Source organism: Onychomys torridus, chromosome 10, assembly GCF_903995425.1.
Source record: "Onychomys torridus chromosome 10, mOncTor1.1, whole genome shotgun sequence".
Taxonomy (NCBI): Eukaryota; Metazoa; Chordata; class Mammalia; order Rodentia; family Cricetidae; genus Onychomys; species Onychomys torridus.
The window spans coordinates 75,424,171-75,446,312 of record NC_050452.1 but is presented as its reverse complement, the minus strand read 5'-3'; the positions used below and the strand labels follow the sequence as shown (position 1 = coordinate 75,446,312).

The 22,142-nt window shown below is 45.4% G+C and overlaps 1 protein-coding gene across 1 annotated transcript; it reads right to left on the bottom strand.

Moving 5' to 3' along the window:
- Slc10a6 (solute carrier family 10 member 6) lies at positions 1-21,686 on the bottom strand. Its single transcript, XM_036201509.1, has 6 exons — positions 21,136-21,686; positions 10,425-10,543; positions 9,695-9,783; positions 4,973-5,145; positions 1,760-1,917; positions 1-180 (listed from the first exon to the last, which is right to left on the bottom strand). The coding sequence occupies exons 1-6, from the start codon at positions 21,510-21,512 to the stop codon at positions 2-4; spliced, it is 1,095 nt and encodes a 364-aa protein (XP_036057402.1). The 5' UTR covers positions 21,513-21,686; the 3' UTR covers position 1.
- Between the last annotated feature and the right edge of the window lie 456 nt (positions 21,687-22,142).

Below are 22,142 nucleotides of genomic sequence, written 5' to 3'. Positions count from 1 at the left end.
GTCACATGACAGAACGTGGCTGCTGTTCTGGCTCTGATGGCCCTAGAGTTACAGCAGCTTCAGCACCTTCCTCCAGGAAAGCACTGGTCTCTCGCGGCTGCTTCTGGTAGCAGATCTCTGGGCTATCTGGATGCTGCCTCCTGCCTTTGCTCTTCTGCCTCCTCTTGTACACCTGATACGCTAGGTGGAAAAAAACAAACAGCGTTAAAAATCACGTGAGCAAGGAGCACAACTGGGGGGCGCAGCACCCCCATCTGTGCTTGGGGAGAGTTACTTGGTTTGCATGAGACGTGTGGAACCACGGAAGGGAAAGAAGTGAGAAGAGAAAGCTGTGGAATGAAAGGGTGTGCCACATCACAAGGCGTCTTTCTGTGTAGAAGTGGGATTCGTTTATCGGATCTCTCAGAGCTTATTCAGTCAGTCAGTCAACAAACCCTTGTCGGGGGCTTACTGTACATCAGGCACTTGTTGAGTGCTTGGATAGGAACGCAAAGAAGCTCAACATGGTGTTTCTTGAAAACTTTGGGAACTGGGCGGTGGCGGCGCACGTCTTTAATCCCAGCCCTTTGGAGGCAGAAGCAGGCGGATCTCTGTGAGTTCCAGGCCAGCCTGGTCTACAGAGCGAGATGCAGGACAGGCTCCAAAACTACACAAAGAAACCTTGTCTCAAAAACAAAAACAAACAAAGAAACAAAACAACTTTGGGTTTGAGAAACAGGAGTGTTTCTTACATCATTGTTATCATAGCAATAATTACATTGTTACAATAGCATATAATAGTCAGTATATGTGGGGTTAGAATGAGAACAGGCCCCCAGGGCTCATGTATCTCAATGCTTGGTCCCCAGTGCTGGGTCCTGTAAACCTTGGGAGACAGAGCCTTGCTGGAGGAAGTGCTTCACAGTCTGAGGGTCTTCAGAGCTTGACTCTGCTTCCTGCACTCCATCTGCTCCCTGTGTGCAGCTGAAATATGATCAGTCAGCCTCGGGCTCCGCTGCCTCCTCACCATTGTGTACGTACTTTCTTCTCCCTCTGTCTCTCTGTCTCTGTCTCTGTCTCTCTCTCCCTCTCTCTCTTCTGTCTCTCTCTCTCTCCTCACCCCCCTCACTGTAAGCCAAAATGAGGTCTTTCTTCTATAAGCTGCTTTTGGGTGCTGCCTTTCATCACAGCAACAGAAAAGTATATCGTGTACAATCAATTTTTATCAGTAATCACTAACCTTACTTAAGAGCCTATTCCAGGGACCAAAACCAAAATAAATAAATGTATATGAACATATGTGTATCCACACCTTCTTGCAACTTACCTTCCATACACAAGGATTTAACCATAAAGTAATGCATATTTGGCTGAGCATGTGTAGGTACACGTATGCATAAAATTTTACTGTGTCTACACTTGCATATATGTATTAGGTTTGTATTTGAAGAAGCCTTCACAGACGCTGAGCTCAAGTTGCAGTCTCTGCAGCCCAGAAGTAACTGAGCATTTTGGAAAGCTCAAGGCTGAGTGAGTCAGGACATAAAAGCTGGGTCGGGGTAGGGGGTTTACGGTGTAGTTGTTTGTGGTTATAAGATCTCACTCAATGGCTTCTTAAACATTGTCTGGGAAACATCCACTGTATCAAAGTATCCTGGCCTTATACTTCATGGTCCCCAAAAGTATGAGGCTAAAATTATATCACAAGAGCAGGACGTGCAGAGTTGGCTTGAAAATGTGAACAAGTCAGTTACTGTGGGTGCAGAGGGAATTCATCTACCTGCGACAATGAAGAGGCCATGTAGCACTTGGAAGAGTCCATAGGCCAACGCAAAGTTAAACAGCTGGACCAGGTACTCGGCAGTGAAGGACAGCTGCAGCATGGCAATGCACAGCTGGATGTTCTGAGCTCCAGTCTCTATAGAAATCGTCCTGCACCTGCCAGTGGAGAGATTCAAGAGTCGTGAACTGGCAAAAAGAACCACCCTTGAGAGTGATCCCTTTGAATAATGACATACGCTATGGGCTCAGGCAACTAAAAGGCTGTGTTCATTGACAGTTACTCCTGGGATCCCCTTCTGTAAACGGCAAGGATGCCCTGCGGAATAGGGCCTCAAGAACCCTGGCCCAGAAATTGGGGTAGAAGGACGAGATGCACATCAGAAAAGACTCAAGAACAATTTGCAACAATACTCAGGGCCAGGAGATGCTACAGAAACTTGGCAAAGGGGCACAGTGGCTCCAGAAAGCTTGGCGGAGTCGTGATGCTACAGAAGAGGTGAGTGACATCAGGGGAGCATAACCAGGAAAGCAGCAGGCACAAGTGTGAGCGTGGCTTCTTCTTCTTTGGGAGGTGCTTCTCGCACTACAAGCTGGTTTGCATGCAGAGGAGGACTAGAGGAGAGGGGAGTGGGAAACTGAGTCAGAGGTGTGAAACTGAACACACTCAAAAGCATGCCAAAACTCCAGGTGGGAAGCACACATCAGGAAAGGTTGCTCTTGGTGAAAAATTCAATAATAAATTTCTCTCATTTTCTACCCTTTTACATTTGTGTCTTTCTCATCACAGATAATGGAATGAGTCTGACTTGAACATGAAAAAGGACAGAGAAAGGAAGCAATGCAGGAGCTTGGAGGTGGACAGAGCAATTCTGTTTCTCTCTGGTTTGTAAGACGCAGGCCTTTCATACATGAAGTGAAAGTCCAAAGATGCTTAGGTGGAGCTGGGATTCTATGGAGGGGCAACAAGGGCGTGAAATGGGGCAGGAATACCTTTGAGTGGCAGGTTCTGTGACACACTGTATTCCTCCTACCTTCATGCAAAGTGCCCTTCCCTCAAACTTCCTAGCTCAATGTCTCAGCACCACAAAGCTGCAACCCACCTGGACCGTTCACAAAGCAAATGCGGTTTTCTCTGGCCCCATCTTTGTCAGGCTATGAAAAAGACCAGAGAGCTGACAGCATCTTGCCATAACAATTCTTGCTCTCTCTCCAGAGCCAGTCATCAATCTCCATCGCTCAACAGTCTATGCCCCTAACTATTGACCTTGGAAACAAATCCAGGTTCGAATCCAAACTCCACTTTCTAGCTATAGGAACTTGGTTGCGTCCTAATCTTCTCTGAAGGTCTTGCTCATCAGTGGGATAATCACAGCTACCTGTCAGGTCCAACAAGAAGAAAGCAGGGTGGGGCCTCACCCAGTGCCTGTGCACTGCTCCGTGGCATTTCTGGAGGGTGGGGTGGGGAAGGGAGCAGCTCAAGACCAACCTGAACCTTCCCCAGTAGGCTTTCGAATCCAGCCACTTTCCTGCAATCACTCTCCTGATTTAAAAATAAATCCACTTACTGAAAAACAGAAACTACTCCCAGGAGATGCGAAAGAACTGAAATCACCCTTAACTTCCCGGCTCAGAATTGCCATTTCTTCCAGTATTTTTCCATATTCTTTTTGCCTTTTTTTCCCACAAAGTAGAAATCAGAAATTTTAAACTAACATTCAGCTCTGGAGCACCACCCAGCATCATTGAGATTGATGCATGGTGCCCGTCACATGTCTGCAGCATAAACAAACATGACCCTGTTGTTAGATATTTAAATTGTTTCCATTTTTACCTTTAGAAAGGGCGCTGCAATTAGCATCTTATTATATCAATATTCATGTGTGTATCTGATAGAGCTATCTCTAGAATAGATTACCGATGAGTGTGGTGACGTACACCTTTAATCCCATCACTCAAGAGGCTGAGACAGGAGGACTTGCAGTTCAAGGTCAGCCACGTCTGCATAGCAAGACCCTGTTCTCAACCAGAGGAAAGTACTGAGTTAATAGCCAGAACACATGTGAGGCCACCAACCCAGCACTAAATTGCCTCTCAGAAAGTTAATGCTGGTTCCTGTCACCATATTCCCCTCATTATTATATTATGGCATTCATCCCATGGCATGCATGCCAACATGGAGTATTACCACTTTTAAGATTTTACAATACTTATAAATGTATACCCCAATCCAAACAGAAAGATTTAAATTCCTGTAAGTATTACTCTTAACTAGTAATTCTTTAAAAATCTGGCACAATGAACAAGGATTTAACCTCTTAAAATTTACTTATGCCCTGCTATGATCTCCACACTGAGAAAACAAGTTCACTCCTGCTGTGGGTCCATGGAATTCACTCATCACCTTTCTCAGTTTCATAGTTGAGACAGGGTCTTTCGATGTGGTCCTGGCTGGACTTAAACTGTTCCGAGATCAGCAAGACATGCTAAAACCTAATCCCACATAAACTGCAGCCGGTGCTGACAGTTCACATCAACTTGACACAAGCTAGGGTCATCTGACGGGAGGGAGACTCAATTAAGAAAATATCTCCACAAGATCCAGCTGTGGAGCATTGTCTTAATTAGTGGTTGACGGGGGAGGGCCCGGCCCACTATGGGAGGGACCATCTGGGCAGGTGGTCCTGGGTTCTATAAGAAAGCAGGCTAAGCAAGTGACAGGAAGCAAGTCAATCAGCAGCACCCCTCCATGGCCTCTGCATCAGCTCCTGCCTCCAGGTTCCTGCCCTGCTTGAGTTCCTGTCTTGGCTTCCTTCAATGATTGACTCTAATGTGGAAGTGTAAGCTGAATAAACCCTTTCCTCCCCGGGTTGTTTTTGGTCAAGGTGTTTCATTGCTGCACTAGTAATCCTGACTAGATAAACCCCATCCATGTGGCTTTTGTCGATGTAAAGAATTACCACGAGCTTCCCGACCACAAGCGAAGCAAAACCCTCCTGTTTCCTGGCACAGTGAGCAGAGCCTGCCATGGCGTGTATTCAATGCACCCGCCTCAGAGGAGCTTAGAGAGCCTGGCGTGAATCAAAGAGGCAGAGTTTGTGTCTAGCATACACAGGTCTGACAATCTGAGTCCTGAACACACACACACACACACACACACACACACACACACACACACACACACACACACACGTTACAGGTTATGTAACCATACCTTTGCCAAGATTGATGGGTGAGGAATGCCAGCAGGAAGCCAGTGACGTGGCCGACCAAAGGGAAAATGAAACTGATGATCAGAAGAGTGACATCTGTATTCCATCCCTTTGCCAGGACCACACCAGTAACTGCCACCACCAGAAGAAGGATGCCGCCAGCAATGGCCCCGACCTACAGCAAAGCCACACGGTAAGTGCTGGGGAGTCACATCGGAGGTTCTGCCCTCCGTGATGCTCAGCTCAGCACAGGGGTAAGGGTTTGAACTTCGGGCGTTCTAGAAGAACTCAGGTTGTCACATCAAGTCTCCTGTTAAAGTCGCCTTCCTCCCCTTATGCACAGGGGTGTGTCCCCAGTGCCCAGTGATAAAGTGAGCGCTGGATCCTGTATCATACACGGTGCATATGCTCTTTCTTCTCAGGCATAACTGAAGAAGAAGGTTAACAACTAAGAGTAAAATAACAGATGCGTTGTCTCTGATCAGGAAAAGTGTATAATGCTACCAAAAAAAAAAATACACAGTCGGGGGTGGGGATTTAGCTCAGTGGTAGAGCGCTTGCCTAGCAAGCGCAAGGCCCTGGGTTCGATCCTCAGCTCCACATACAGAATATATATATACAGGCATATACATGCCAATAATAAGTAGGAAGATACAGTAGAAATAATGAAAGGACTAGCTAACACTGGTGCATCTTAGTTTCCTGTCTCTTACTGTGATCAAACACTGACCAAAAGCAGCTAGGAGAAAAGATTTTTTTTGGCTTACACCTCCAGGTCTCCGTCCATTATTCCTGAAAGAACTCAAGGCAGAAATCACAGAGAAACGCTGTGATCTCAGCCTCGTGTTTAGCTTTCTTTCTTTTTAAAAAAAATGGTTTTTAAATGTATGTTACACATACATTATTTATATATTATATGAATATGTAATCTTTCATGGGAAAATGTTGAAGACTTTAAGATGTTTTTAAGCCGATCTCATTTTTATTTATTGGAGGTTTCATACATGCATACAGTGGGCTCTAATCAAATCCATCCTCATCTTCTCCTCTCTGGTTCTCCCTACCTTACTACCAATATTCCCTCCCAATTTCATGTGCTCTCTCTCTTTTTTAAAACCCACAAGATTCAATTACAGCTGCCAATGTGTGGAAAGGGAGGTGGCCACCCACTGGAGCATATGTAGCCTCTCAGGGGCTGAATCCCTGAAACTCTCTCTCCCAGTACAGCGAACTTTCTTACAGCCCAGGACTATCTGCATAGGGATGGTGCCGCCCACAGTGGTCTGGACCGTCCTGCATCAACTAATAAGACAAACGCTACAGACATGCCCAAAGGCCAGTCTGATTCAGGAAACTCCTCAAGTGAGGCTTTCTTCTCAGATAAGAGAACTGTGTCAAGCTGACAATTAAAGCTAGTTCGATGCTAAAGAGAATGATTGTTTAAGACTTCTGGTTAGGAAGGACTCTGCGAACTGAAGGCTCTGGTAAAGGGTTTCTAGGTGTCTTTAGAACTTGGGCCTGGTGTCCTACCATCACAGCATTTACAGTTTGATGTGATGGACGAAGGGACAACTCATGTTCTAAACAGGACAGGGCAAGATTTGATCACACTAAGTAATGCTGCCCACTTTAAAATACATGAGGTGTTTATTTCTGGAATTTACCTCAGACACCTGGACCCAGGGAAGGCAGGACTGAACAGGAGGATGACTGTATCTAGGAAAACCCCCGCTCCAAAATCGTCCAGAGACTGGACCCAGTTATGAATTAGTGGGGTTGGACACAACTGTAATTCTTCCTACTTTAGGATCAGCCTATTTTCCCTTCAAGTAGAGAAGCGAGCCAGAAAGTCTTGACTTTTGATAAATGAGACGAAATTGTGAACTAACTGGACTCTGACAATGCCCACCTGTCTTAATCTGTTTCTAATGCTTACAAAGCGCCCTATAAAGAAGAGTTCGTTCAGCTCACAGTTCAGGAGATGGGGCAATGTTGTCACTTGGCACTGATGAAGGCCCATCACAGATGTCATCACAGCAGTGTAAGCATATGAGACAGTGCATATGTGGAAGGACTCGGCGACAGTGCCAGGCTTCCACAGGAGCTAACCCACCACTCAAGGCCTCCCAACTCACACCTCCCAAGAGTGATACCTTCATGACTAGTTACCTTGTACAGGTTCCGGGATCTCTAAGTGACACATTGAGCCAGACCTGTCCCTTCAGAAAGGGAAATGGCAGCAGCAGCTGACGCCCCCAACACCAAGTCCCCTTTCCGGTAACTACCTGTAACTACCTGTTTGTTGGCTGTCTTGCCTGTCAGTCTACCTCCCCCCTCGGAGCCACTAATCACATCCTGCTGCTTCTCTCTCCCAAAACAAAGATGTCTCTCCCATTTCCACTAGACAGTCTGAGCTCACATTAAGAGAAGAAATGCTTAATCCTCTCTCACAGGAATACTGTCTCTGATTTTTGTGACTTAATGAAAACAAAATCTGGCTGGGAAGTGTAGCATATATCTAGAACCCCAGCACCCAGAACACAAAGGCAGGAGGGTTACCACAAGTTCCAGGCCAGCCTGAGTCTAAGACAACCTGAGCTAAACACAGTAACCTTGCCCCCTCTCTCTCTCAAAACAAAAACCATCCGGGACACAGGGCTCCCACCTAGCAGGAAATGCTGAGACACACATAAAGCTCTCACTATCAAAATCTCTTCTTTCTCTCTCAAAAGCGATGTCAAAGTTTAACATCCACCACGAGCACATTACTGGGAAACTGTGTGAAACCCAAATGGGACCAAGGCTCGCAGATAAAACATTGTATCAGGCCAGGCGGTGGTGGCGCACACCTTTAATCCCAGCACTCTGGAGGCAGAGCCAGGCGGATCTCCGTGAGTTCCAGGCCAACCTGGGCTACCACGTGAGCTCCAGAAAAGGCACAAAGCTACACAGAGAAACCTGTCTCGAAAAACCAAAAACAAAAACAAAAACAAAACCAAAACACATTGTATCAGGCCTGTTGGCACATGCCCCCATCTTAGCTACTTGTGAAGCTGAGGCAGTGGGACCATGACCATAGGCCAGCCTGGGCTACACAGTGAGACCCTGCCTCAAAATAAATAAAAAATGCATTGGGCAGCGGCGGTGGTGGTGGTAGCACATGCCTTTAATCCCAGCACTTAGGAGGCAGAGGCAGGTGGATCTCAGTGAGTTTGAGGCCAGCTTGGTCTCAGCCAAGACTGTTACACAGAGAAACCTTGTCTCAAAAAACCAAATAAATAACAAACAAATAAATAAAAACACTAAAGTAATGATTAAACTGTAGGCTCTAGTTTATGCATATTATTTAATATATTTTAACATAAATCCCACATAATTGCTGAAAAATTTTGTTTGGTGGGGGGAAGACACTAGGGATGGTCTCCTGTGGCTCAGGCTGGGCTTGAATTTGTTACGTAGCAGAGATGACTTTGAATGTCTGATCCTCCTGCCTCCGTGCCCCATTTGCTGGGATTACAAGCATGTTCCTCCATGCCTGACTCAAGCAAGGAGTTTTCAAACTTACTCTCTACAAATAACAAAACTGACATCCAGAAAATGTACCTGGTTTCTCACTGACACGGACAAAATCACAAGTACACAGAAAGGCTGAAATGGGATGTTTTTAATTGTGGTTGTCCTTTAACGACCCTTTGAGAAAATAATTAATGACAAAGTACTTGAAAAGAAAGTTTCCATAATCACCCTGTCCTCTTGTTCTGTAAACATTTCCCACTGGGGATGTTCTCCTTTTAAAGTAACAGTGATAAGTGTGAGAAGGAAGGAGCCATATCCTGAAAGGACAACCCAGTGGGGCACACAAGCAAACACACACACACACACACACACACACACACACACACACACACACACACACACACACACACACGGATCTCCCTCACCTATCCTCTCTTGCTCTCCTTGGACATTGTTCAACTGGGGATGCAGCCTGTAGAGGCAGAGGGAGCTCAGATTGAACCAGACTATAAACTCCAAGCTGAAATAAACAGACATTTTGGCTGAACCTCCAATTAGCCCCCAAATGCTCATTTCTTTATACATCTAAAATACAGCTGAGATTCTTTTTCAGCTTCAAAGAAAGAAGCACAAACTTGTGTCTTCCAAGGTGATTTTAAAAGTCATTTTAGCAAGAACACTTAGGTCTCCAATAAACAAGACAGCACCATAAAGCATGGGAAGGTAGGATACCCAGGTTCCCACCATTCGGTGGCCACCCCTCCATGCCTTCAGGATGATTTCATTCACACAGTGTCACTGATGAGGACAGCAGCCCTTGCTTGTGTATACCAATTACAACTCCAGAGGTGTGTGCCTGGGAATGCTTTGGCAAGACAGCCCTTCATCCTGTTCTCCTAAGAAATCACCCATGTTCCCACACTCTGAGGCTCCATTGTATGCACTGCAGGGAGGAGCTTCATCTTGCAAGTGCCTGTGGGAAGCCAGGAGAGGGATAGGTCCTGGCCATCTCAGCCCATGTCAGGTCTGAGTGTTTCTGTCACTAAGAACATCATGTTTTCCAAGGTGTCACCAACGTGTGTGGGCCAGTGGAAGGGACAGAGCATGGCGCCCAGCCAAAGGGCAGGAAACAGGCTGTACTGGGGCAGCTCATTGGCTCAGCCTTCTAGTCTCTGCATCTGGTGATGTGTGTAGGAGGGGGTGCTGACCTTAAGAATGAATTTCGCTTGCTTTGGCCACCTATAATTCATATAGACACCGAAGGCCACAGGAACAATCAGGGACGCAAGGGTAATTCCTAAAAGGAAAGAAAATCTGTCAGAACGTGTCCCCTCCTCCTAATGCCCCATACTTTCTCAGCAATTTCTATTGCAAGTAGTTAAGAGCTTTGAAAGACAATATTTGAAAGGTATGTGCTACTCATAAATTCCATCACTCCTGGGCCACCATTTCTCTCAGAATCCTCCAAAAATCAACCACAGGGATGTCAGAGACAACAGAAATATAATGGTTAGAAATGAGAGTGGTCCCTCTAAGTCTATGAAATTCCCAGCCAGGGAGCAGGACTCATGAACATGCATCATGGTTTGTGGACACCTAGCCACTGTGAGACACACTGTGTGAGACACACTGTGAGCTCAATAAACCTCTCTTCTTTGTAAATATCCTGCCTAGGGTATGTCACTACACCAACAAAAACTAGCACATGGGGGTTAAGAGCCTAGAGTCGGAGTCCTGAGTTTAAATTTCAGTTCTACACTGCGTGATCTTCGTCAAGCCGATCTCTTCAACCCTGGAAGTATATGATGTGGAACTAGAGCTAGAAACCAATAGGATTGATTTAGACAATGCTAAACACCACATAAAGAAATTTGTAATTATCTGTTATTTGTACAATCGCCATTGTTCTCTCTACTCTTCCCCAAGCCCCATACAGACCTATGCTCTGGTATGGAATGGTGAGATTCTGCGTAAGGTTCCAGGACCAGGTGTAGAGGTAGAGGCAGAGGGGCATCATTCCCAGGGCAGCCACTGTGGAACAGGCTGTCATTGTGATGCTGAAAGAAAGAAGAAAATACGTAGGAGGGAGAGCTAGAAATTGAGAACCTGGTCTTTACCTACTTTAATATGCAGTCTTGGGCCAGATGTGGTACCTCACGCCATTAATCCCAGGAGTGGATAGAAAGAGGCAGGTGGATCTCCATGAGTTCAAGGCCAGCCAAGTCTACTTAACAGTGAGACCTTGTCTCAAAAAATGAGAATTTGGTCTTTACCAAAAGCAATTCTTAGAACCCACTTTTTCAAAACAACTCCAGGGCCCACTTTCTCAGAGATTATGTGAGATGCCTTACTCAGAGCTCACTGCTCTCAGGTCTAAAGAAAGCATGCCAGAATTTACTAACCCTCTTTGGGGCTTGAATAGTTAAACCTGTCTGGTGCAAAGCACTATTAAATACTAAGAAGCCATCCGAACACCGAGTAAGATTCCCGTTGGATACAGAAGAGCCTTTCGTCACTGGCTCCTGACAGGGAACACTGGAAAGCATGAACCAAGGTATAGAATCTGAGAGAGGGAATGCATGAGAGATGACAGAGTGGATTAAAAATTCTCCTCCAAACAGATACTGTGCAACCTTCTGACTAGGAACAGGCATTGACTTGGAATGACTCAGTTCTATAACACAGCCCTCCAAAATGAAATCTCAGCACCAAAAGTCTGGTATTTTCTACTCACTGGACACTTTCCTAAAGCTTGCCTTTTAGTCCAGACTGCTCTAGATGTGGTCAAGTCCTTTGACGTCTCCTGAGAGCACTGAGAGACCGATCTCACTATGACCATTTTACACACTTACCTCTCCAGCCTCCTCTCGTCCTCCCTGCTGAACGGTCTGCCTTATCTGACCTTTCCTTCTTACCCAGGGGGAGCTCTTTGAAAATCGAGGTACATAACATTCTGTGTGATTCAAATCTTGTTGATAAATTTACTGTTTATCTTTGACTTTGCTTGATGTTTCTCATAATTAAAATTTTTATAGTTAAGGCTGTTGGGTATTTTTGCCAGGTGTGATAGCACACCCCTTTAATCCTGGCACTTAGGAGACAGAGGCAGGTGGATCTCTGTGAGTTCAAGGCCAGCCTGGTCTACAGAGTGAGTTCCAGGCCAGTCAGTCTGTTGGCCTATCTCAAAAAACAAACAAACGAAACAACAAAAGACTATTGTTCTCTCATGGCCTCTAAGTTTCTCATTCTCGTGAAGATATCGTCCATTCCTGGGGGCATTCAGACATCAGCCCTACATTTTTCTTCTTTATGGCTTGATAGTCTATGTTTATATGTTAACTCATTTTTCATTTCTATTTTATATGATATAGGATATGAAGCTATTTTTGTCTTGAGAGGCAAGTGTGTGGCTACTTTTCTCACAAAACTGAAGTATCTTCTTTATCATATACTAATTAAATGCCCAAGTTTATTCAAATACTTTTGGAAAACTCTAATCTAGCCTATTGGTAAGTAATTTTGTTTTTTTCCTAAACAAGTACCAGACTTTCTTAACTAAATTGTCTCCATAAAATATAGAGTTGCTGGGCAATGGTGGTGCATGCCTTTAATACTTAGGAGGGAGAGGCCGGTAGATCTCAGTGAGTTAAAAGCCAACCTGGTTTATAGCATGAGTTCCAGGACAGCCAGGGCTACACAGAGGAACCCTGTCTTGAAAAAGAAATATATAGGGTCAATATTTCCATATAAATTTTCCTTTTCAAACCTTTTCATCTAAAAATAAAAAGAAATCTTGCATAGCTTTCTTTTTTATTCTGTTCAGAGTAGTCTCTAGGGTCAATCCCCAACACCTAAAACAAACAAAAATGTCTTTTGCTAAGCTAGAAGACCAGCATTTTGCCACAGCTCTCAAGCCCGTTTCCACAGAGATGGTACCCTGTTTCCATGGAGCTGGTACCTAGGGAAGTTTTCCAAATACTTGACCAATGCTGTATGCCTTGGCTCTCTGCTTACCAAGTCCTGGAAGGAATTCTACATTGCATCACTTTAATCTTGAACTATGGAGTCTGGAATGCTCCCCGCCCCCCCCATGTGGTTTTGGCTCCAGCAGAAAAAGAGTGAGTTTCCTCACTGTAAAAAGCCAAATGTCAGCTAGACTGTGAAACCTTGTCCCCAACCTCCGTAGAATCATTTGATCCTGTGGTACATGTGATGGTGGCCGCAGAGGGGCAAGGGAAGCTCTGGTGCTCTGCTGTCTGCCGTAAACACCAGCCGAGCTGGAGAAGCACAGAAACTGCCTGGTGGATAAAGGGAAGCCACGCCTTCCAGTGCCTGCCAAGAAATTCCAATGCGGCATCAACAGAGGATGTGGCTAACTGCATCCCTCCACTGCTCACATGGTGGAAAATCGCTGGCATTATCTGACCTCAACAGAACAAGATTCCACTGGCACAGGGAAGAATGGCACCATCAACTATTGCAGAGAATAATGAGACAGGTTCAGCAGGACTGGACAAACAGGTAAATCCTGAACCTCCCTTACAGCAAGCAAAAGGCGTCCACACATCCCCCCAAACGGCAGCAGTCAATAGCGCTCTGCATTTGGGACTTAAGTTATTCAAATGTTATTTTAATTCTAAATCCAAAAAATCAAGGACTCCAGTTCTCCAAATTAAAGGCATATCTGTAAAAGAAGAACTCTGGTTAGCCAAATGGATACCAGTGTGCTGTAAGATCACATCCGTAGAGACCATCCTAGGACAGAGTTCACAGCGAGCGTTTATTGAGTTCTGAGTACTGCAAGCCACATTTTGGACCTCAAACTTCCATATGATTTCGTTTCTCACTTTTTACAATGACTATGCAGATATTATTTCTATCTTGATAACAAATCAATTAACATATTATTTGAATCTGGAATGTCCCTTAACGTATTATTTGAATCTGGAATGACCCCCAAGAGGCTCATATTTTAAAGACTCAGAACCCAGCTTGTGCCACTAAGTTAAATGTTATGGAGCCTTTGGAAGCTGAGGTCTGAGCTGGGATGTAGCTCAGTCAGTAGAGTGTTCACCTTAGCAAGAAGCTCTGGGTTTGATCCCCAGCACTGCATGAAAATAGGCATGGTTTCACACATCTATAATCCCAGCACTCAGGAAGTCAAGTAAGGAAGATCAGAAGTCCGAGGTCATCTTCGTCTACATAGCAAGCTCTAAGCCAGCCTAGGTTGCATGATTCTGTCTGGCAGAGGTAGGTCATGTGGGGCAGTCCTTTGGAAACTCTTCTACCCATCTCTGTCCCACCCTTGTCTTTGTTCTCTGGTCTGCACCCCGTGGCCTGCCGCTGCCTCATGTTCCTGCCGTGCCTTCTGCAGAATGACGGACTGACATTTCCCTGACACTGTGACCTAAAATTAAGTTCTTCTCCCTTGAACTGCTTCTGTCAAGTATTTTGTTATAGTTTTAAGAGAAGCAACAACACAAGTTAGCTCTCTCCAAAAAACTTGAAGTGCCGAAGGCTAGACCAGGTCAGATTCAGAGGCTGAAGGCCAACAGTCCCCACTAGACCAGGTCAGACCTGAAGAATTACATACTATTTGTAAAGTCTTTGCCAAGGACCAAGGACTTCAGTTCAGAGGAGAAAACCAGACATGGGAATGCATGCCTGCAATTGTAGGACTGGGGGGGGGGGGGGGGGGGGGGGGGAGAAGGGGATCAGAAGTTCAAGGTCATCCTTGGCTTCTGTTTCAAGTTTGAAGCCAGCCTGGGCTACAAGAGACCGGTATCAAAAATAAACAAATATGAAAATGGAAGGAAGCTCAAAATGACTTCACTGGTCAGTTGGCCACTGAACTACACAGTCACCACCACTAGTGGCCAGAGCCTTTTTCTGTAATTAAAGATATACACATACATCCTCCATAGATACCAAGAGGTTGTGCCAGCTGTCCCGAATTGCATTAATAAACAGCTTTCATTTAGGAGAAAGTTATTACAGTAACACTGGCAAAGACCCTGTCACTGTGTCACTCACTCACCTTTATCAAGGCCCTGCCACCACCAGGCTGGCGCCGAGCATACATGAGCAAGCGTCAAGGAATTGACAGATCTGGTAGATGAGGCTAGCAAGTTGTGCAGTTGCAAGACCTTCCAGCAGGTGACCCAGAACTTACATATGTGGCATTCTGGGGACAGATGACAGGCAGCTCCATCAGAAAGTCGCAGATGAGATAATAAAATTAGGAGGCAGAGGCAAGTGGATCTTTATGAATTGGAGGCCAGCCTAGTCTACACAGTGAGCTTAGGGCAGCCAGAGCTACACACTCCAACCATCTCACAAAGAAAAAGGGAGGGGGGGGGCTAGGAGAAGCTTGGGTTTTATCATTCTTTTCCCATGGTTCTTAGAAAAGAACTGCTCAGATCTACTCAAGTACACATCCAAGCTGGAGAGCCGGAAGCAGGGACACTTGGATACCCATTATTCACAGTAGTCAAAGGTGTCACATGCTGGTAACCCCAGCACGCAGGATGACGGAGGCAGGAGCATCCAGGCCAGTCTGACTGCCATACTGAGTTCCAGGCCAGGCAGGACTACATAGTGAGACCTTGTCACAAACAAGAAACAAAAGACAGAAACAACTCAGTGGCCACTGGGGAGTGAGCAGGCAGAGCAGGACACGCGCAGTAGATAGCATTCAGCGTCAAACAGAAGAGGGATGCTAACAGGACACTCAGAGGAAGATGACCCCAGAGGGTGTTGTGCTCAGGTAAGGAGCCAGACCCCAAAAGATAAACATTGTGTGAGTCACATACACCCGAGGAGTCAAACACGAGACATAGAGCAGAATGGCTGTGTAAAAATGTGATGTTCTTAATGCCACTTGACATTGCTCCAGTGGGACATTCTATTATGTGTGTTTTGTAAGGATCTAAAGAGAAAAGAGAACCCGCGGCTGTGACTCTAGCACTTGGGAGACAAGGGCAGGAGGACTAGAAATTTAAAGACATCTTTATGAATGGAGTTTGAGGTCAGCCTGGCCTACATGAGGTCCTGTCTCACAACAAATCAAAACAAATATGGAAACTGAGGTGCAGTGAGATCAATGGCTCCGTGGTGCTCAGCAACTTGAGCAGATGCAGGGCTCTAATGCTTCACAGATGATAGGTCAGCTGTTGCTACTGGATTGTGCTAGGTAAGAGGTCTAAATGAGGACTGGAGAGATGGCTCAGCGGTTAAGAGCACCGGTTGTTCTTCCAAAGGTCCTGAGTTCAATTCTCAGCAACCACATGGTGGCTCACAACCATCTTTAACGAGATCTGGCACCTTCTTCTGTATACATAATAAATAAATAAATCTTTTTTAAAAAAAGAGGTCTAAATGACACACACACACATGATAGGTCAGCTGTTGCTACTGGATTGTGTTAGGTAAGAGGTCTAAACCACACACACACACACACACACACACACACACACACACACTCACACACACACACACACACACACCAAACAGATAAGTATAAAAAGAAAAAGTGTGGACATTGCAGCATAGATAATTTCCATACCTGCCCAGATGACTCTGCCAGTCAGTGATGCATCCTGTTACTGTGTCCTGAATGGTGCTCTTAACTCCTACATGGCTCTGCCATTTCCTAGTTCTTGAGTTCTCCCCTCAAAAGCAAGACTCTGCCCATCTGAAACAGAGCATACTGCAGGAAATGTTGCCAATTCCTTATCCATGCTCTCTGCAATGTAACTTTGTAGTCCAGCCCATGGAGGGGCCAGTCAGCATCCCCAGCCCTGAACCAGGCTGGCCTCTCTGTTTGCATTGGTGATGGTATGTGGGGGAACAGACAGTGAGCAAGGTTCAAACTCGGGCCTCACAAAGCTTTGCATGCTTCCTCTTTCAGAATCCTATGAGCAGATCTGGTGGGTCTAATCATACACACACACACACACACACACACACACACACACACACACGGAGAGAAAGAGACAAAGATGACAGAGAGACAGAGACGGGTCAAGAGTGCATGTGGACAATAACCAAGTTGTCTCCCAGCTGAAGTTATGAGTCCACATCTGACTAATCCCAGCCACTCCAAAGGGTCTAGCAAAGAACGCTTGGCTGCTCAGCCAGGCCCTGGCACACTGTGCCTAAGCTTTTTGTATGTATCAGCCAATTTCTTTCTAGACCAATTAGGGAGAATCATACCGTGACTGGAGCAGACAGATCAGGCCAGCTAGCACTAAAGGATATTTGAAAACCATGGGCAAATGGAAATGAGAAAACCAGGCTGTGTTTAGTGAACAATGAGCAATTTGTTTCGCTGGAGGCCACTTTCATCTAAGAGTTGGTGGGAAATAAACCTGGAGAGCTGAGGTAAACTGGTCACTTCGTGAAGCGCTGGGATGGATATCGTGTACATATGTCATCAATACCATGATGGAAGTGTTATCATTTCCAGTTACGAGAATGGAAGCTGGGCTCTCTGCTCCTTCTCTTTCCACGAACAGCCACATCTTCTCGGGTACTGCCAGTCTCAACCAAGACATGTGGTAAAGGTCAGAGGGTACTGATTTGGCCATACTGGGCTCCTGGTCACCAGGACTGCCTTCAACCTTGGCAAAGTGGATATTGTTGCCATTAGTGACCCCTCCATTGACCTCAACTACAAGGTCTGCATGTTTCAGTGTGATTCCACTTAAAGAGGTCCACAGCATAGTCAAAGCTGAGAAAATGAGCCTTGTCATCATGGGAAGGCCCTCTCCATCCTCCAGGAGTGACACTCCTCCAACATCACCCAGAGCGATGCTGTTGTCAAGTAGGCTGTGGAATCCACTGGTCTGTTCACCACCATGAAGAAGGCTGGGGCCTGCTTGGAGGGTGGAGCTGGAAGAGTCATCATCCCCTTCAACTGACACCCCAGTGTTCGTGATGGGTGTCAGCAGGCCCCCATCACTCTCAACAACCACTTTTGCCAAACTCGTTTCCTGGTATGACATCAAACTCATTTCCTGGTATTACAATGAATTTGGCAACAGCAACTGGGTAGTGCCTCTCACAGTCCCATGGCCTCCAAGCAGTAAGAATCCCCAGGCAACCCAACCCCAGCAAGAACATGAGAGGAAGAGGAAGACCCTCAACTGTGGGGGAGTCCCTGCCCAAATTCAGCCCCCACTCCACCTGGCATCTCCCCTCCTGAGTTCCATCCCACACCCCCAGAAGAAGGGGAGGGGCTCAGGGAGCCCTACTTTCTCAAATACTGAGTACCATCAATAAAGTTCACTGAACAAGAGAGAAAGACCCACCACTGGAGACCGCTTTATCTATTTACAACAAAATGATAACAGAGAGTCTGAATGTGGAGAGAGCACTGTGAAGATGTAGCTATTGGCCATGAAAGAATTCACTAGGGCCTGACCCCAGGAAGCAAGAGTGGAGGATGACAGGAAGCCAGAGCTGTGAACAGTTCAGCAAGAGGGTGGGCCTGGCAGTGGGCTGAGGGGACAAAGGGAGGAGAAGACTAAGGTGAGGAGCCCAGGGCCCTGGGAAGGCACCTGGCATCATCATGCTGTGTGTAGACACCCTCTTAAGTCTGAAACACCTGTTTACGGTGGACACATGAAAAACCACATCCAGACTGATAAGAGGCAAAGCAACAGAATTGTACGTGGAGCCATCTCTAAGAGCTTTGCCTCACTTTCCCCATTTGTGAAATAAAGATGTGGGATTGAGCACACTTAGATTTCATCCACAGTGACTGTCAATGACTGGCCACTGAGTTTTACTCCATGTGATTTTTGTTGGTAATCAGTTGTGAAGCAATGGACTGAATATGGGTGTTGTTCCACTCATCAAGACAGAATATTCTATTTGAAACTTTAACTGAGACTTAAGCATTTATTAGTATTATATCCACAAGCATTTAAAATCTAACTTTTAGTGCCCACTTAAAAATTCCTCCTCTGGGCTGGAGAGATGGATCAATGGTTAAGAGCACCAACTGCTCTTCCAGAGGTCCTGAGTTCAATTCCCAGCAACCACATGGTGGCTTACAACCACTTGTAATAAGATCTGGTGCCCTCTTCTGGCCTGCAGGGACACATGCAGACAGAATACTGTATACATAATAAATAAATAAATCTTAAAAAAAAAAAAATTCCTCCTCTGGGAGGATTGTTCTCAGCTCAAGGCCAGCCTGGGTAACACAGAAAGGCTCTATCTCAAAAATACAAAAATAAATATTACTTCATTCTTATAATTTATTTTGTGTTGTTTGTGTTTGTGAAACTCAAAATCAAACTTTAGAAAAAGGAAAAGCACAGGATAGGGGCACCCAGTGGTGAAGTGCTTGCCAAGAAAGAAAGAAGCAAAGTAGCTAACATTTACTGCATGCCTACTGTGTGCCTGGCTTTGTGTCACATGTATACATGTGTATGTATTCTCAGACAAGTTACTATGGTCAGTATTTAAATGCTAGGGCTAAGAGATGGCTCAGTTGTTAAGAGCACTAGCTGTTCTTCCAGAGGACCCAGGTTCTACCCCCAGCACCCATATGGCAGCACACAGCCAGCTATAACTTCAGTTCTAGGGGATCTGATGCCCTCTTTGGATCTCATCTGGCACCAGGCATGCATGTGGTACATAGATATACATGCAAGCAAAACACTCACAAACACCAAAATAAATAAATCTTTTTTTAAGTTTAAAAACTGATTAACCAGGAACGATGACACATGCCTTTAATTTCAGCATTTGGGAGACAGAGGCAGGCACATCTCTGAGTTCAAGGCCAGCCTGGTCTATAAATGAAGTTTCTGGACAGCAGGGCTACACAGAGAAACCCTGTTCAACAAGAAAGCTGATTGAGGACAGAGTGGGTGGCAGACAAGGTGGTGTACACCTGTAATCCTAGCCCCGGGACACTGAGGGCAAAAGGATCAGGAACTCAGAGCCCCCCCAGGCTATGTGAGACTTTGTCTCAATAAAACATACGCAGAATAAATAAAAGAGGTAAGGTTGGTAATAAGAAACAAAATGGACTTTATCTTCCACACACATTCTGTTCTTTGGTGTTTCCATGACAATGCTGATGAGTCAAGGGTGTTGGTAATAAATATTCTCTTTCCCAGAACAGAAATGTTTGAAAACGCTGTTAAAGACCTCTGCTCATACTCCAAACAGATGATGCGGTTATGTGGCCAAATGTCATGGAAAAAAACTGCCTAAGTTACAAACTGATATAAAGCAGATGTGAATTCCAGTGTGAACTCTGCTCTTCTCCGTGTGGCTCTTGTTGAGCTACTTAACCGACTTGAATCATTTTCTCGGAATAATAAAAGGCTGCTTGCAAGGTGACTATGAGAACCCAGGAGAGAAGATAGAGCCCAGACCTCCCCAGTACCTACAAACACTAGTCTCCTTTTTTTCCAGAAATCCTTTGGACCCAGACTTCATGACTGACATGTGAGTATTAATGGACAACTTTGCTGAATTTCAAGTAGTGGCATATGAGCAGAGATACAAAACTATCAAGAATATTTTTCAAGTCTCATAAGTGGGTAACTAGTAGGCATCATCATACAAGAGTTAATTATGTGCTGTCTATGTGGTAGGCACCCATTAAAATGTATAGGTAAAAATCTGCTCATTGCACTAAATATTCAGTATATGCAAGAGAATTAGAAATGAGACCTGAAGCTGACTCACAGAGGTCAACTCCCACTTTGGTCATCAAGTCTGACTCACTGATTGACTCACTCATTCATTCATTCATTCATCGTACAGTAAATCTCAATTAAATGGCATATGCATGCAAAGATTTAAATTTATATGGAATATTTTCCCTGGGCAGGATGCAAACGTGTGTTTATGAGCAAAAACATCTAGAAAGACTATTGTTTTTAACTCTATTTTCCCCCAATACTGGCTCATCAATTCTTTCTTCAAATGTTATACTTCTCATCAAAACATTTGACCCCAAAATTGTGTGATTCATTCACCATTGTTAAAATGTGAATACATGACAAAGTTTAATTTCTCCCAGAGTATTTATCTACCCATAAGTAGGTATAAGCTCTGGCTTAAACCTAAAGGAGGCAAAGGCAACAATACACTTCATCATCCTGAGAGCTATATAGCGCTCCTGAAATCAGTCGTGGCTATCAGCTGCGCCAGAGTCCTTCAGGCAGTCACTTATAATGTTGCTTCCTAAGAAGGATAGTCAGGAAACACTGCTGAGAGCCCCGTGGGCAAAGGAGACAAAACAAAAGAGCCACATGGGCTTTGTTCTAATTACATATCTTGTTACTATTATCATCACTGTCCTTAGCTATCTGGGGTTATTGGTGATGTCCTGGGAACTACAGTTAGAGATGCCAGCAGGCATAGAATGAGTTCACGCTTAGGAAATGTCGTTGCTGCGCATGAACCAAGTCCCCCACCCATCACTCAGGATAGAAAAACTGTCGAAAAAAGCAGAAGCTGCTCGCAGCAGAGTGAGCTTGGGGCTGAGAGAGGTGATATTTGTAATACTTCCCACTCAGAGAGACCCAGAGGTTGCAAATTTTTTTTTAAAGCTCAGAAGTGCCCTTGACTCCCAGGCAGAGACAGGGAAGCCCTGCAGAGCTTCTCTACTGTGACTTACCTGAGATCCATATCTCCGTCAACCCAGAAGGTAAGAACATTTGAGATGGTGCCCCCAGGGCAGCACCCCATGATGAGGACAGCAATCGCTTGGAATGGTTTCAGAGAGAAGCCAAGGGCCAGCAGATAGGCTGTCAGAGGCATGAGCCCAAACTGGCAGAGCAGTCCCACTGCAATGCCCCAGGGTCTTCTGAGGTGTGACCACAGCTTCCGAATCTCCACAGAACATCCAAAAGAGAACATGACCAGACCCACCGTCACAGCTGACACCACTGTGAAAACAAGCTTCAGGGTCCCCTGACCCTCCATTTCCAGCGGCAGCTCTTCCTCCATGCTGTTGGCAGGGCAGACGGAGCTGTTCCAACAGTCTGCACTCATCTGATCTCATGAATTAGACAGAGGAACACAGAGGAACGTCGACAGCAAACACTGGGCAGGTCTAGCTGGACACATTTCCTAATAGTGCAACAAAGTGACGCTGGAGAATCCTTCCAGTCGCTATTGGCCAACCACATGATTCGCCCTAATCTGATCAAGTTATTCACAAGTGACATTGTAAGAGTAATGTGGTCAGGCAGGAAGCACGGCCAAGTATGGCAAGCCCAGGTTTCTATTCTATTCTTGCTACTAGTTCAAGTGCTGGGAATGAGACACATGTGGTCGAGGGGAATGGCTGGCCCACACTGACAACATCACATCATGTTCTAGGGAAGTAGGCCAGATGCCAAGACATCGTTTCTCCGAATTCAGTAGGGATTTCCAACTGCCAGGATGCAATCCTCTGTGGACTGCACGGCCAAGCCAGGAAAAAATAAAGAACTGTGCCAAGCCACGCCTCACTGCACTCACAAGGCATTGCAGATACTAAAATGAGGCATGCAGTCTGGAAAATGTCAAAGGGGCTGAGGATAATTTCAAGAGATTTCAAATCAGCCTTTTCTTTTTCTTCTTGTTACTCCTCTGAGGACTTGTGTCTAAAGCCAATAATTCAACACCTGCAAGAAATAA

Coding starts and splice junctions, on each gene's coding strand:
- Slc10a6 (XM_036201509.1), bottom strand. CDS start 21,512: ATGAGTGCAGACTGTTGGAACAGCTCCGTCTGCCCTGCCAACAGCATG. Junction 10,544..21,135: donor GACGGAGATATGGATCTCAG/GTAAGTCACAGT, acceptor TCTTTCTTTCAG/CATCACAATGACAGCCTGTT. Junction 181..1,759: donor TGGCCTCTTCATTGTCGCAG/GTAGATGAATTC, acceptor TTTTCCACCTAG/CGTATCAGGTGTACAAGAGG.